The sequence below is a fragment of the Perna viridis genome, chromosome 3, assembly GCF_037379345.1.
Source record: "Perna viridis isolate PV_CMFRI_1.1 ecotype Kerala chromosome 3, ASM3737934v1, whole genome shotgun sequence".
NCBI classification, from domain to species: domain Eukaryota; kingdom Metazoa; phylum Mollusca; class Bivalvia; order Mytilida; family Mytilidae; genus Perna; species Perna viridis.
In genome coordinates, this window is record NC_142447.1 from 46,977,529 (window position 1) to 46,994,775 (window position 17,247).

Below are 17,247 nucleotides of genomic sequence, written 5' to 3' on the forward strand. Positions count from 1 at the left end.
TTTAACAACAAGGATTTCGTTATTTTCAACAGTTCCAGATGAAAGTGGAGGGAAGTACTTGTTACAAATAGCACAAACGATTTTGTTGTTTTCAGAAATGTGCGGAACTTGATTTGTTGGAAGGATGTTAGCAAAGTATTTCCACCTAAACTGGAATAAAATGAAATAAAACATGCACTTGTTTAAAAAAAATATAATTACATGTGTTTTTATTCTCCTAAACAGTCAATCACATATATAACATCGTGGTATTTTTAATATTTTGGATTTCTGTTATATTAAACAAGAGAAGTCCACACCGCATAGAATTCACAGAGTCGTTGTGACCTTGACATTTGACCTACTGACCTCAAAATCTATAGGGTTCTTCCTCACCTCAAAAGCCGTCAACTTTTATATATATTTTTAGTTTTTTGTGTGTTATAGTTTTGTTGCTTCATTTTGTTAGTGTTGTGTCGAATTTCCCCATATACCAAAATCTACCATAGGAGAAGTTCGACCAGTCCTTTTTTCATCACAATTGTCTATTTCATAAACTCTTTTACATTCAAAACGTCCCCAAAAAGTATCTTGAATAAATGAGACCCCATTCAACATATATTTTTCAAAATTATCTTGTCCATCTTGCTTTACTCGTGATATTTATTATTATCCATTGTATCGCAAATTTTAGAAAGCTTACACATGGCAAATGGAAAAAAGAAGGCTCAAGGGTCAATCGAGTAGTTCAGTTTCTATGCTCCCTCAATAGATACGCCCTGTTCTAGTATATCGTCTTTGTAATCTCTGATGCTATTTGCTGGAGATCCGTAGAACACTAACATCGCCCTATTGGCACTCGGTGGGGAACAAAGATGATGAGACTTCATTAAACCTAACATGTTTCGAAAAACTAAAAAAAGGAAAAATGATTTGTACAATCTTCTGATTAAAGTGATGATATCTGGCCACGATATATTTGTAATCTCAAGCAAAGACAAAACTATCAACGATTTATCGCCCCTCTTTTTACAAAAAAAAACAAACTGAACACGTGAAGTGAATAATACCAAGAAAATAAGATCAGGAATTCTACATGAATGCCTTAGAGCAGGACAGTCTACAAATTAGCAAAATGTTTCCAAAAATTGGTGTTCTTGATCTTGTTGTTTCCGCCCACGAATCCCTCAACGTTTCTGAGAATGTTCTTAAGTTTCGGGGGCGCAACGTCGACAATTTTTGTGTGAAGTGTGAAAACTGTATAACGCTGTACATCTAAACAACAAATGCTACAACATCTATGAGAACAATTTTATTAACATTTAGCTCAACCTTTGTACCATCTCATATCTACCTTGGTCCTTTCATGACATCTGTTATCTTGTACATTCCTTACCCTCTTCAAAAGTTTTAAATGTCAGAAATTTTGTCATTGAAAGGGCCGATGCGCAGAAGAAGGAAATGAAGGCCAAAACTGCAAAAAGATCCCAAATACAGAAAAGTGATGAAACACACTCATCATCATCTAAAGATTGTCCACTTTATAAAAGGAAAAAGAAAATAAGAACTGAGAAAAATATCTCGTACACCGAGTCAAGGAAACAGTTATCAATCTCCAACAACTCCTTAGCATCAGATAAGACTTCGTTTGCTAAACGTGCCTCCCAAACATCATCGGTTGAGGTTCAAACCATCATGACTTGGAGAGAAGACATGATTTGACAAAATTCCCTACTGAAGTTTCTACCGAAATTCTAAAACCCTCTTAAAAGTGCCTTGAACAATTAAGGAAAGCTAAATCACAATCTTCACGGACTCAATCTTCTCAAAATTTCCAAAATGTCTTCAAAACATCTCCTCCACCATCCCAACAATCATCATCTTTGTCTGGGCGAAAGATTAGATTAATAGACCATGGGCTTTGTCCAGGTTAAAACTAGCTAGGTCCGGACTTGATCAGATTGATCAAACACATCCTGTCGCCATGAAAAAAATACAAGGAGCAGCGTTCTCAGTCCATCCGAATTGTTCTAACTGGCGGCACTCACAAAAGCAAGTCATCGAGTCGAGGTCGCGGAAAATATCCTCCATTCGTCACCCTTAGTAGTGACTGAATTTTTTTTTCAATGGAAATGTCGAGGTTTAAAAGCTAATATATTGGAAATCTTCTTGTTCAGTCTATTTTTTCAGTTGCATTATGTCTCCCGGAGACTCATTTAAAAGAAACGGATAATCTTTGCTTAAAGGGATATAACAAGGTACAGTACATTTACTGAAGCTAATGAAGGAGCTGGTGGTGGATCCATCCTTTTTGTTAGGGACGGAGTTATACATACATTGTAGTCCTGTTTCTTTAAAATCCGATTTACAGGCAAGGCTGTTCGTTTATCTCTAGATAAAACTAAAACTGTTCATGATGACTTGTGCAGGAATGATCATTTCCCAATTATTTTGGAGCATTAATCCTCTAAAATAGAGTAACGCCAACCACGTTTAAAACTTGGAAAAAAAACAGATTGGCTTTCATTTGAAGCTCACTGTCTTTGAAGAATCATGTTTAGAAGCGATGAGGTATGCTGAAGATCCAATTTTATTTTTCGACGAAAAACTAATATCGATAGCTAATAAACCATACCAAAAACCAAACCTCGACAAATCCCAAACGACCGAGTAAACCACGATATACTGATGAGTGCGACAAAGCTATCGGAGACCAGACATGGAAAACAGACATACACAACAAAGAACATAAAGTATCTAAAATATTACATACAAAGTAACAAAAGTAAATGAGCAACTCGGACTCCACTAAAAACTGGGAGCATGGACCAGGTGCACCGGTAGGGTAAGCGTGCTCTGCTTTTCAAGAAACACCCACCAAGTTGCTCATAAAAAGTCAGGGGTTGAAGATAGCGGAAAGGGAAACAATGACACGTTTAACAAATCAGTTTTCATGGTGCAGAGGAAGACACCGTAACGACCCATGAGCTCATGAGGACAACCATAAAACTTCTGTAGTGATGACTTCACTCTTGTAGCAACATAACCATGTTCCCTCTTTTATTCACTGACTTACCGAATTTGACAAAGAAATTGTTTTCCTCTGGATTTCCATATATGTTGGTATTCAGGGGAATTCAACTGTATAAAGGGTTGCCAAGATGGCATTAACTGGATGGGGTGGTCACAAATAAGAACGTAAAAAAATTTCCCCATTTGTAATTCGTTTAAAAACTCACCTTGAAACCAGTGCAGTGATTCCTGTTGTGGTTTCGAAATCCCCTCCACAGGAACTTCCACACCCTTGTTTTATTTTTTATTTGCGTGAATATAAAAAGTCTGATACCAATCCTTTACTCTTACAACAAAACTTTTCTGAACTTAAAGCTGATTATTTAGGTTTTCATCATTGTATACTGATGGCTCAAAAGATAAGTATAGCGTTGCGTGTGTTGCTGTCCATGGTGACGGAATTGCAAGTGAACGGTTGCCACTAAATGCTTCTATCTTTACAGCTGAAGGTCGAGGTTTCCTGCTAGTATTTAAATTGATTACTTATTCTCTCACAGTTCATTTTTGTCCGGACTCTTTAAGCTGTGTTTTGGCAATTAAGAGTCACAAACTGCAAGACACCCTTATGTTACAAATACTTTATTTTATTCACCGACTTATGGAATTTGACAAATAAATTATTTTACTCTGGGTTCCCATATATGTAGGTATTCAGAGGAATTCAACTGTATACAGGGTTGCCAAGAAGGCATTAACTGATTTAAAACCTTGTAAAAGGAAATATATTTTGCAAATGTGGCAGAACCGATGGGATGGTCTTGAACATAACAAGTTCCATTCTATAAAACCAAATCTATGCGTCCGTCCGACAATCGCAAAGAGGGCGTGATCATAACTACATGTCGCACTGGACATTCTAGATCTACACATGGCCATTTGCATGTTGGTGATCCTCGACCTTAAGTTAGTGCATTTCATGTGATTGCCCCTTTTCCATTAAACATGTTCTCCAGATTGGGTAAATTTTGCCAACATCAGGCAAACTTATTTTGACTGCAGAAATATGCTTACTTTGTTCAAGACCGTTCCATAAATCAAACATTTTTTTTTTATTTTTCTTGCAAGACATCGGTTTATTCAATATAATCTATTTTTTATTTTTCAATATTTCAAAGTTTTATCGAAATAATGTTTCTATGTTGTTTTATGTCTTTTTACATACCTTTTTATATATGCAAATAGCTTTTTGTTTTAATTTCATTCTTTTATTAAGAGAATTCGATCTCATTTTTTAAATGTTATTTATTTATTGTTAAATGCTCTTGTCGTAATACGGCACTGGTCCCCGAAATGGTATTAAAAACAACCAATCAATAAATCTAAACAGTACGATAATGTATTCGATCCTTATAATGATAAGTAATGCATTGTCCAGTGGAAAAGAAAATTGACGTTTTATTTCAGTTTGAAGATGCAGTTAGTTAAAGAATGTGCTTTCTACATCACCGAACGTGGCATAACTTCTTGCCCCGGTCGGATAAAGACAAAAATCGCCAATTACATATAATTAGAGGTGTCATTTGTCCCACATGCATTTCTAAAATTGACTTAATTCCAGAATGGAAAACTAAATTGTGCCATTATATATGTTTACGCATTTTATGTAATATATTCAGATTCAGTATTTTATTATATTCACACCAAATATAATCATGCATGTTTAAAATCCACATAGCAAAATAAAACATAAAATAAAACCAATTTTAAAACATTTATAGGAGACTGTTGGAAGACATAAGTATATTCTATTTATATACATTACAATTATTAAATAGGTAAGAGTTCATTTCTTAAAAATTAACATGTAAAACAAATATTAAAATGTGTATACTGCTCAAGGGAAACTAAATTATCATTGAAAAAAGGATGAATAGATGGTTTGCAGCATAGGACCAGGAAGTAATGAAAACACATGTATTTTGCAGCTGTTATCTTACCTAAGTTAGAGGATCAAACTTACAGCCCGTTAAACCTCCCTCTTCCATTGCGGTGAGACTATACCAGTGGTTATTAAAAAAACATTTATATGTTATTGTCATAATCACACAATCAGCAGTCACATCAGCAATAAGAACTATTTACAAAAAACAATCGTTACTCATTTTCTTTAGAAGAAACTGAGTATTTTTCAACCAAGGACTGATATCTCAAAAATCTCAAAAAGAATTTGGTAAGAGACCTTTTAGGATGCATTTAGATGTTTCTGTAGTCTCCTTTATCTCGAGCTCTGGTGGATATATTGACTGTAACCATTTACCAAAAGAAGGGTTGTTGGAGGACAATACATCATCCATATATCTCTATGTAAAGTTAAAGGATTTAGCATCTTTTAATTTTTTATTCTTACAAGGTTCTGAAGAAATTAAGTCTCGTATGAATATAAAAACAAATCGGCTAGGTGAAGAGCACAGTTAGTGCCCATTGGAAAGCCAATTTGTTGACAAATAGCTCCTCCAAATGTGAAAAATATGTTATCAATGAGGAAATCAAGCATATCGCAAACCTGCTTTTCTGTGTGGTGTAGCACACTTTGCCCTTATGCGATGTTTTAGAAACATATGTGGATTTGTATCCTAGAACAACATATTTTTTGAAACAGCAACATATTTATGAAGAATTCCTTTCAATCTATCATGTGGTAGTGTAGTGTAAAGAGTATAGAAGTCAAGAGTTGCGGGAGTTAAGGTTTTGAAGTAAATCTTTAGAATATTCAAGTATCCACATATGATTAATGCCACTACGAGAGTGGGTGGTATTGCAATAAGCATGCTGTCCATCTTTCACTGCGGACAATATCTTTGTAAGATGAATTGACATCCCCTACATGGAGCAAGATGAATATCCTGCTAAAAGTTCAAAAGTTTAGCTAATCTAGTTACCCTTTGTTTTACTCCGTCACTTGAAATTCAAATTTTAAAATTTTGGTCTAAACCATATGACGGTTTTCCGTGATTGAGTTTTAATCTGCTTTCGGGATCAGTTAATTTCAACAGAATTTCTAAGTGTCCTTCAACAGAACATTGAACTTGTCTTATTAGCAGCTGTGAAGCTCTTTACTTAATTAGTTGGTTACAAGACGATTTTACCGATTTTTTTCAACGTTATTTGCGTTCGTTTGTTACTACAGTGTGTGCTTGTATTGAAATGGTTATTAAAAGAAATAAAGAAATAGAAAGCAATGTAGCCTAACTACACGTTTAAAGCACACGCGGTTTTAAGCTCTTCTGTCAGTTATTCAATAAAGAATATCTGTTAATACTAATTGAAAATCCATGCAAAATTGTTCTTTCAATTTCTATAATATATACAAATTTGAAATCTAAGGTCGTGTTACTGAACTGTATTATTGTTATTGTATGGTGACATGTATGCTGAAATTTATATTGACGAGTTTCTTTTCGTACTTTTTAATTTTATGACCTTCGCTTCGACCTTTTGTCGCCCTGTGCAGTCAATGTGTAAAAAAATAAGCCTCCAGCAGCTCTAAGCTTGTCGTAAAAGGCGACTAAATGGCGCTCAAAAGACTGTCCAGAGGCTAGGGCGCCTTGCTCACAGAAAAACTAAGTTGTATGCCCCAGGTAGTTGAATGAAATATCCCTGTCATCCTACATGCTGGGGTAGGCCGTAATACGGAAAATCTGACCGCTAACCATAGTGGTGCACCGTGTTGGGAAAACTGCCACGTTCCTCGCATTTTAAAGAATCCTGCTGTGGAATTCGACAGGAGAAGGAGGCTCGGCTTCGCTACAGGAGGATAAATTGTCCGACCCTACCCACCAATATCCAATGTCAAGAGAAACTTGTCAACCCTAATATCATTGTGTTCCAACCCATTTTTCATTTCATCATCATTTTATATTAGTTTTATCATCCATTTCATGTTCATCACCAGGATATAGCTTAAATATAGCCACTTGGACGTTAAACACAAATCAAACAATCGACCTTTTGTCCTTTTTTTGTTCACTGACATGGACCTCTTTAACAGTAACAGTTTCGGTACTGCAAACAATTGCTAAAAATTTATAGATTGCATCTACCTTAAAGACACTATGAAAGCAGCTTCTTATTCTCTAAAGATCGGTGGAAAGAAGGAAAGAGAAAACTTTTGAATAATTTATTCGACAATACAATGACTTCTCGTTTTGTATCGTCAACTTCTTTTCATTCTATGGCACCATACGCTTCAACAATCCTACAGTAATGTAGCTCCTTTGTCATACATTGGTAGAACTTATCGGTGATGGATTTGCCTTCCTATTTCGATATTTTTGGTTTGACTTCTTGTTATATACAACTATTTTTTTAATCATGGACTTCCTTAATTTTGGTTCTACATGCGTTTTATTTTATGTTCTTTGTTGTGTTTGTCAATTTTCCTTGTCTGTTCGTTATCTCTGGGTTATGTTCTTTTGTTGTGTTTTTCTATTTTCCTTGTCCGTTCGTTATCTCTGGGTTATATTCTTTGTTGTGTTTGTCAATTTTCCTTGTCCGTTCGTTATTTATGGGTTATATTCTTTGTTGTACTTGTCAATTTCCTTGTTGTTATCTCTGTGTTATGTTGTTTAGGTTAACCATTCCAATCTTATTTCCTCCCGTGCAGGTCCGGGTGTTAAAAGAATAGGCCTGCAGCAGCGCAAAAGGCGACTAAATAGTGCTCAGAACCCTAGCCGGGGGCTAGGGCGCTCTGCCCACAGAACAACTGGAATGGGGTACCCCTGGCGTGTTACATGCTGGGGTTGTCAGGTTATAATACGGAAAACCTGACCGCAAACCATAGTGGTGCACCGTGTTGGGAAAGATGTCACGTTCCTCGCACGTTAAAGGACCCTACTGTGGTATTCTCCCGGAGTAGGAACCATGGGGCTCCGCCACAGGCGGCTAAATTGCCGACCCTACCTACCTCTCCCTATTTCCAGTGGCAATCAAAATTTGTCGACCCCATTGTCCTTGTGTCCCACCCTTTTTTCAGTTCATCATTTCATGTTCATTTTATCATCAGTTTCATGTTCATAGTCTGAATATAGCTGAAATATTGCTGCTCGGACGTTAAACCCCAACAAACAAACAAACCAATCTTATTTCAATTACATTTACTTCCAGCCATCTTTACATTCTACAAGTTTCAACATTTTTTCCATGTACAAAAAATGCGTTCGTTTACATGTTAACACGGCACCATATTCCTAAATGCTATAAACAAAGATTCTTAAGAATACCAAACAAGCATTCGCACATTAAATGATTCGCAACTTTGTAACATAAATACAAATTCAATTTTAATGATACTGAATCATGTCTATATACCGTGTATAAACAATGATATTTTGTACAAGAAGATGTTGAACAAACGTTGACCACAATAAATAGTTCTGACATCGATTCCACAATAGTGTGTCAGATAATTCAATCACTTATGAGACCACTTAACATCGTGGTTCTCGGAAATTAGACAACTTCAGATAAAAGCATCTCGCAAAACGCGTAGGCTGTAGAAAAATATAATCTTCGGGTTAATTGTGTAGTTGACGACCATTAAATGTAAAAGACTTTAATTTAAGGTGCAAATATTGCATAAGTACTAAAACGGTTTCGGTTTGTACTTTTGCACTAATTAATGTCAATTTTATCTATTTGTTATTTTGCAGAGATCGTGGAATAAAGCGCTGTAGAAATATCATACTCGAATATCCACGTATATTAAAACGGGATAAATTTGCTCCCAAATTTAACATATTTCTACGGCATTGAGTTTAAGTTATATGTGGTATTGCTTTTTAATCCCAATATTACAACTGTTTCATTACAATGTGAAGGGGTAAGGTCAAAATTTGTATTACTCTAGATTTTATCAATTTATATTTATGTAATTTCTTGACAAAGAAGAAATCTGTGAGCGATGACCCACTACAGATACACCCGCTTTCAATCACGATATAGGGTATGTAAGTCTCGTCACGTGACTCCGTAGTTTCATGAGAATGGGTGTTCCTTCACCATTCAAATGCATGGAGATTCGTCATTAACATGTACCACTGGGTTCAATATTTAAAAGCAAAATATCTTATTGTGTAAAAATACTGATCAAAAATGACAAATACTTAGTTCTACGGGATAAAAATGTTAAGAAAAGCATAAAATACAAGATTTTGCATTGTGATGCAGCGTTTCGATTTCCCAGAAGTAAACAATAAAATACAGATCGGTCTCCAGATTTCAATACGTTCTACGTCGGAATTTCCGGAAGGGAAACTGAAACTAAAACGAAACCCTGTTATGGAAAATAAACAAAGTCCTCGGTAAACAGGAAGTTATTATTATTTTTTTTTTCAAAAATGAATCCTACGATATGGCATTAATACAGGAAGAATGTTTCAAAATCTCATGTACATATAATATGTAATTGCTGTAAAAAGTGTGACAAAAATTTCAATTTTCAAAAATACAAAGTAAAAAAAAAAACCAAAAATCCCCGGTAAACAAGAATCGTTGTCGAATTTTTCCGGAAATGGATCCAACTATATGACATACCTACACGGAAAATGTGTTTAAATTTCAAGCGGCTATGATGAGTAGTTGCTGGGAAAACTGTGACGGAAAAAATACGGACACATGGACAAGGGTAAAACAGCATACCCCTCTCCTTCAAGGTCGGGGTATAACAATTAAAATGTTCTGTTTGCCAATTTTTATGTCACAGAGTCCGTCGGATTAAGTCAAACAACATAAAAACACCAAAACCAAGAATACTTCGTTTGTCTATATTGACACATGCATGTTTTCGAATAAGAAAGTCAAATGACAAGTTTGCATAAGTTCACTTAATATAGATTTAATTGCCAAAAACGATTTTTAGGTACTTTGCAAGATAAAAATTCAAACAATTACAAATATAATCTTCCGATTTTGAGCCGAATGAGCGAAGTATATACAATTTCTTGGTCGTTTTGTCCAACTTGTTACTGTTATGTTTAAGGACCAACGTCGTTCACAAACAAACCAGATCCTAGCCCTTTTTAGCACTGATTAATTAGGAACATACGTATGATATACGTATACTAGTCAACAAACGAAACGATACAAAGGTAAATTTGTCTATAATATATATATATTCTTTTAATGTACATTACATATATATATTTGTAATTAAGACCAAATCTTTAAAAAAAAAAAAACCCAAAAAAGATGAAAGTCCGGAATGTTATGTTGCCGACGGTCGCAGAGTTCGCCGTGAATCAATTAAGGATTTGAATTGTTTGGCGTCAATATCTTTGCTACTGTTAAAGATAACCGTAAACAATGTGCTATCTTACAAAGTGAAAAATAATCAGGTTCAGCACATGATGATTCAAACGCCATAAAACGTCATAACTTCATAACTCCGGGATACGTCTTTCACGCTTGCGCAAATGCACTTTGAATACGGAAAGTAAATACGACCCGAGGAATATACTGATCATTTAAACAAAAGAATTTTAATACGACTGAGAAACGCAATAATTTTTCTATTTAGTTCTGCGAACTGCAATTCCGGAAGATTATACTTCTCCTCCAAAGCTCTCGAGGATTACTAGATTTCTTCACTCTCGATAGTTAAATTTTAGATTTAATTGTCTCGAGCGGAGAAATCTTGTAATCCCCTTGAGACTGGATGAGATTTATATATAATGCGTACACTATTTATTAAATAAGTTGTATTTATTATAGTAAGATATAATCAAGAGCATTCTCATGAAATCGAGTTTTCTTACCAAAGACATTTATTTTGAAGTCAAATAAAAGAAAACCACGAAATTTTTAGCGCTTAAAAAGACTTGTCAAACTTATATTGATGTTTTATATCATTAAAAGTCCGACATTAGATGTGCCGCGTTTTAATGGCGAACAAATATCTACTTAGAGCGTACGACTGACACAGTTAATTCCCGTAGGCACTCCGTATATCAAAATAAGTTCGACGACATTAAAAAAAGGTTACTGTAGTTTAAAAAGTTTAGGATGTGTCGTCAGTCGTATTTGACTTTACAATTTCTTCCTTGAATACGACTGAAATACGTTAAGTTTTTCAATACCGGCTTATTTCCATCAATTATGTTGCTGTCATTTGTACCTGATATTGCCGGATTTGACTGTTTTCTGATACGAGGTACCAATAAATAAATATTATAAATGTCATGTACATTATTATATATGAAGCCTTGAACAAATATTTTACTCACAGAATTGAGCCACGGGGTTCTTTTGTCGATATTTCTGGGGTATGACATTTCAAAGTAATATATATATACTGTAGCTTACCACTTTCTGCTGCCGGGTTATGATGTTTGATGTGTGGGAGGTTTGGTGTTGATTAATCTTCTAGGGAAAGACGAGATAAACAATGTCTGTATAAGACATGGTTAATTACATTACTTGATGTATCAATGATTATTTCAAGTATACTAACTTCTCAGGTAATCTTTGTTTGGAGGTTGATAGGATTATTGTCTGAATCCGAAATTTAAAGATAAGATGTGGATGATCGGAACTTACTAAATACAGAATACTGTAGAAAAAAATCAAAATCATTCTCTACACTGTATATTCATAAGCAAGTAAATATTGTGTAAAACAAAATAATATGTTTAATAGCTGAAAGAATGAAAAACAAGAGATATAACAGTTAGAATTTAATGAAATACACAATAATCAAAGGTCATGTCGGAAGCAAACAGAGACAGTTACAAATACAATGTATATATATATATATTGTACGTAATGGTACACACTAGAAACCATACGCTAAACCAACCTAGGAACTTGGACTAGCTGAATTTCTTAACTTGTCCTTAACATTGCTTGCCATGTCATTTTGTATCACACACACACACACACACCATTTAGTTTAGACAGGACAATATATTCATACACAACAATTTCATGATGGCGGTTATAGGTTAGTGACAAACATGCCAAAACAAAACGATGAATATGATTTTACTGTAGATGAATGAAAAGTATACAATACGAAATACTTGTTAATACCACATTTGTCGAAATAACATAGCAAACGCTCAAACAAAAGGAGCTCAACCGGTACACACCCTCTGAAAAAATGTTATATTTGCAATTTGTGAAAGTTTGAATGAGTCCGTGAAATCTTCAGTGAATTTCCAAACTCTGTTATTTCAAACGAGAAATTTATTTGATTTATGTTTTGGTTTCATGAATAGATCAATGATTTTATATACAGCTTTATGTCTTTACACTTACAGATTGATGGTAAAGGAAAACTATTGTCCAAACTGTACGACAAACGCGATGACTTTTCATTCCGTATTGTCAACTTTCACCTGTAGCAACATTCCTTCAGCACCTGCATATGGAGTTTTCATATAAAAACTCATACGTTATGCCAGAGCTTGCCGAAACTACGCAGACTTTTTGTACCAGGCTAGACATCTAACAAGTAGGCTTCTTGAACAGGTTTATGTTACTACAAGATTGAAGTCATCACGACAGAAGTTTTATGGTCGTTATCATGAACTCGTGGATCGTTACGGTATATCCAACTGCACCATAAAAACTGATTTGTTCAACGTATCTACCCTGGACTTGACTTTTTATGAGCAACTCGGCGGGTGTTTCTAGAAAAGCAGAGGACACTTATCCTACCTTTGCACCTGGTCCATGCTCCCTGTTTGTAGTGGAGTCCAAGTTGTTCATTTACTTTTGTTACTTTGTATATGGTATTTCGGTTTTTTATTTCCTTTGTGGTGTTTGTCTGTTTTCAATGTCTGGTGTTTGTCCCTGGATTACATTACTTTGATTTCCGCTAGAATATTGGTTCGCGTGATTACTCTTGCATTATTTGGCGCCGATTTCCAAATAAGTATACTGGATTTATCCTTGATTGCAATAGCTGGTTTTAATAAAATGAAATTAAATCAATCCCTGGATAAAATTAAGATTCCGTTAAAGTCAAAATTTAAGACATAACTTGTCAATTTAATTTTTGTTTTTGCAACTTCAGGAATGTATTTAAGAAATCCCTAAAATGTTGCTAAATGCTTCATAATGCAGTAAACTACAAATAAGAATAGTCCATCGTAAAATAAATCAAATTAATAAAATATGTATTTTGCAAACAATCTAAGCGTCAACATATTTTTTAAATAAAACTTTAGCTTTACCAGGACATGTTTCTGTTTGGAAATGCAGATATTCTGTTGCTTAAACATCTAGTGCCGGGGAAGCGGCAAGAGTTTTGAATTTATGAAAATTTGGAATAAATGACTATTATTTTATGCAATTCAATGCCCGCTTGCTTTACATGATACATTTAGGATCAGGAATATCTGCATTTCAGTCGTTGAATCTGAGTTTTGAAAGCTGCAAGTTCGAGGGTAATCGACGGTATGTGAAATGTTTCCATCCATTTTGAAAGCTAAAAGTACGGGGTCAGTTGACGGTATGTGAAATGTTTCCATCCATTTTGAAAGCTGTAAGTCCGGGGGTAATTGACAATATGTGATTTTTCCCATTAATTTTATCCTCTTTATTCTACCCTAGACATCATGAACTCATGGGTCGTTACGGTGTATCCATCTGCACCATGAAAACTGATTTGTTAAATGTGTCAGTGTTTTCCTTTCCGCTATCGTCAACTCAAGACTTGACTTTTTATGAGCAACTCGGCGGGTGTTTCTAAAAAAAGCAGAGGACGCTTACCCTACCGGTGCACCTGGTCCATGCACCTAGTTTTTAGTGGAGTCCGAGTTGCTTATTTGCTTTTGTTACTTTGTGTGTATGATTTTAGTTACTTTATGTTCTTTGTTGTGTATGTCTATATTGTCAAGTTGGCTGACTAACAGCACTATTTGATGCAATGGATATTCAAAATGCTTTATATAGCACTATAAAATAGCCTAGAAATATATCTGATATTTCACTTTATATATCAGAACTAAATATCTGGATTGCATCATAATTTTATTTCGAATTCATGTTTAGAAAGTTTTAATTAAGACTTATTTAAAAAAAGGTTTTTGTAAAAGAAAATGTCTTGTTGCATGTTTACGTCCTTAAACTGTTCAAAAGTCCAAAGATTATATGAAAATATTCTATCTAAGATTTTGTATTTCAGGGTTTTTCCTCTTTTACCTCTTGAAGTCGTGGATTTTCCTTTATTAAGTGAAAGATGCTTAGGATATGATTGGTCGCATTAAAAATGTAGCAGTTAAATGCTAGTGTAAACTCGTGAAAATGTAATTGATTGAGAATAGTAGTTCAGTATTTGAAATAAAGAACTAGGACACTCATAAACTTAGTACTGATTTTCAAATTAGAAGAAACGTAAAGACGAAATATACTGCCTTATTCTTTAATGTACAAAAACAAGGCTTGTAGTTAGAATTTGATTAGTCTCTGAAAAAAAAATCAGTTGATTAGTCTTTTTAGTTTGTTTTTGTGTGGACACACACCTGTTTTCATTTTGTTTTGTGTTTTGTTTAGGGGACACACGTGTGTTTTTGTTTCGTTTTTTTTTTTTTTGTTTTATTCAGACCGCATCACTTAATCGACTCTTTTTTCAAAGGTTATAACGTTGTTAAGCTGGTAACTCACTCCACGTCTTAAGTCTAATCAACATCTTTGTGCATTTATAGACGTATAATTAATTCTAGTCGGTTGCATAAGATCTAAACTAACATAATCAGATCATAAAAATGTTCTATTTTATAGTGTTAAACAAGTGCTATGCTATTCATTTATTGTTTCTAACACCAATAGAAAGCTGTCGTTTTGAAGAGATCGCGTTGGATTGTTGCTTTTCTTATCAATCGCAAAGTTGTATTTGCAAAGTCTAAAATCAATATGAAGAATAAATTGACAACACACACGGTGTTGATAGAAATTTGTATTTCAATTTGTTTAGATAAATAACAATATATAAATATATAGTTAGTAATTTTATACATAAGATGGTAAATTGGGATATCTACACGTAAAAATCTTTCTAAAGGCACTACGAAAATCCTTATTAAAAAACGTATAAATGACCGGGTTACAGGCTGAGTTGAAATATCCGAGCCAAGTCACAACACCGGTTATAACAGAATCAAAGTAACATGATTGGCACAGGGGTTTGGCAATAGCAACAATGAAGAAAGGAAGCCAACAAACAATGAAACACCCTACAACAATACCTAAAGTTTTTACAGCACGTCTCTCCTGTGGTAAAGCTACATTCTTTTGTCGTCGTCTTTGCTTGGTTTTTTTAATCGGCGGTGGAGATGGTGGTAGGGGTATTTCTTGAAGCCCATCTCGCGCATGTTCTGACGAGCTTTCGGTACCATCACCACTCGGGAGACTGGGTAGTCGTGTTTGTGCCATATACCTTATTCCACGCAAACTGTCATGGAGCCCGGCGATTTGTACAATGTTGGCTGCAACTAAATTGTTCAAAACACTTGTCATCCGTTGTTGAGAACGCCAGTCTTGTTGCTCTGAATCGGTTGTGCTTCCAGTAGTTGTTGTTGATGTGGAGTAACTAGTATCGCTTGCGACATTCGATATTTGTCGAATTAACTTTTTCTGTATTGTTTGTTTTCGCCTACCTTGTGTTATTTCCAAAACAACCTCTTTTTGACTAACCGTACTATCTCGGGGCGAAATAAAAACTGATCCTCGTGGTAACTGTGGTGAAAACGAAGATATATCTACGTTACTGTGTTGAAAAGTCGAAATATTCGACGGGAATTTGTTGTCACGTTGTTCAATTGGTTGATTCATTTCAATTGTCTCTTGTCGTTTACTGCAGCAAAGGGAACACGTTAAGTTACAAAATGTTTTTCTGTCCCGACCGACAATTGGGAATGGACCTTGTCCGTGATTTGCTAATCGACTAGATCCAGGTCCACGTTTCCATTTGCGTCCTTGTTTTGATGTTATACAGAATATCCGGACATAGAAGAATACCATTACACATAGAGGCAAATAAAATGCACCCACTGTAGAGTAAAACGTATAGCCGAGTTCCTGTGTGATTTCACATTTCCAATTTCCCTGTCTTTTATGGGGCACTCTCCAACCAAACAGGGGAGGAACTGCAATAAATACGGAATAAAGCCATACACATGTAATTACTACAAAAGCCCTCCTGACCGTTCTGTATCTAGCATATTTTAAAGGTTTAGTTATTGCATTAAAACGGTCGTAGCTTATAATACATAAATTAAGTATGCTTGCCGTACAACATATAACATCTATTGATATCCAGAAGTCACATAAAATACTTCCGAGATTCCAATTATCGTTAACTTGGTTGTACAATGCAAAAGGTGTCACTAAGGATCCTACTAAAATATCGCTAATAGCAAGACTTATTATGAAAATATTTCCAACACGTCTTAAACTTTTGTCGCATATAATTGATAAAATAACAAGACTGTTACCGAAGACAGTCGTCACTATGACGATAATTCCAAAACCTATGATAAAAGTATTCAACACTTGTGAAACTTCAGATGTCATATTGCGATTGTCATTATCCAAATCAAACCGTTCAGTTTCCATAGAACGGTTGCTCTCATTCAAGATTTCCATAATGACTCTTCACTGATGTATGACGTAGCCTTAACTAATGGTAAGGCGTGAGAAGTATTTGATATCGATATGGTGACATCCTTATAGCTGTTAATTCTATCTCTATTCCTGTATTGATCACGGCTAAATCACGAAAAGTAATCGTAAAGAATCCGATGGAATCCGTTTTAATATATATCCTTTTAATTTCTTGTAACGGCAAGGGTTTTTATACGGAGAATTACCGTAAACCGTGGGCGACCTGACATCGAATGGAGGCTAAAGGCATAAAATATTGTTATTTAAGGTGGCGGATGTCTTAGAAATGTTCTCCGTTTACTTCAATTTCATAATGAGAAAGACAAGAAGATTTAATTTACTGTGTAAAACATAATGCGCCCTTTTAGAATCTGCAAGTGGAACTGTTCAGAAGTTGATTTAGATATAACATCATAATAGATTAAGAGAAAAAGTAAGACATTATTGTAGATTAGGAGAAAATCAATGTTTCAAATTATAAGGTCCATTTGCTTGCATAATTATAGTTTCGCTTCTAGAAACATTAACCTAATATCAATTTAGAAATTTCTATTTTTGTCCGTTGTAATTGAAAGACTGAATACTTATTTAAAA

At 34.8% G+C, this 17,247-nt stretch overlaps 1 protein-coding gene across 1 annotated transcript; it reads right to left on the minus strand.

Annotated features, from left to right (window-relative positions):
- Positions 1–14,823: 14,823 nt before the first annotated feature.
- Positions 14,824–16,939, minus strand: LOC148622616 (5-hydroxytryptamine receptor 1A-like). The gene has a single exon (XM_088572560.1). It carries the CDS (start codon positions 16,633–16,635, stop codon positions 15,001–15,003), a length of 1,635 nt encoding a protein of 544 aa, XP_088428686.1. The 5' UTR covers positions 16,636–16,939; the 3' UTR covers positions 14,824–15,000.
- Positions 16,940–17,247: the final 308 nt, after the last annotated feature.

Excerpts from the sequence above, each read along its gene's own strand:
- LOC148622616 (XM_088572560.1), bottom strand. The coding sequence starts at position 16,635 with ATGGAAATCTTGAATGAGAGCAACCGTTCTATGGAAACTGAACGGTTT.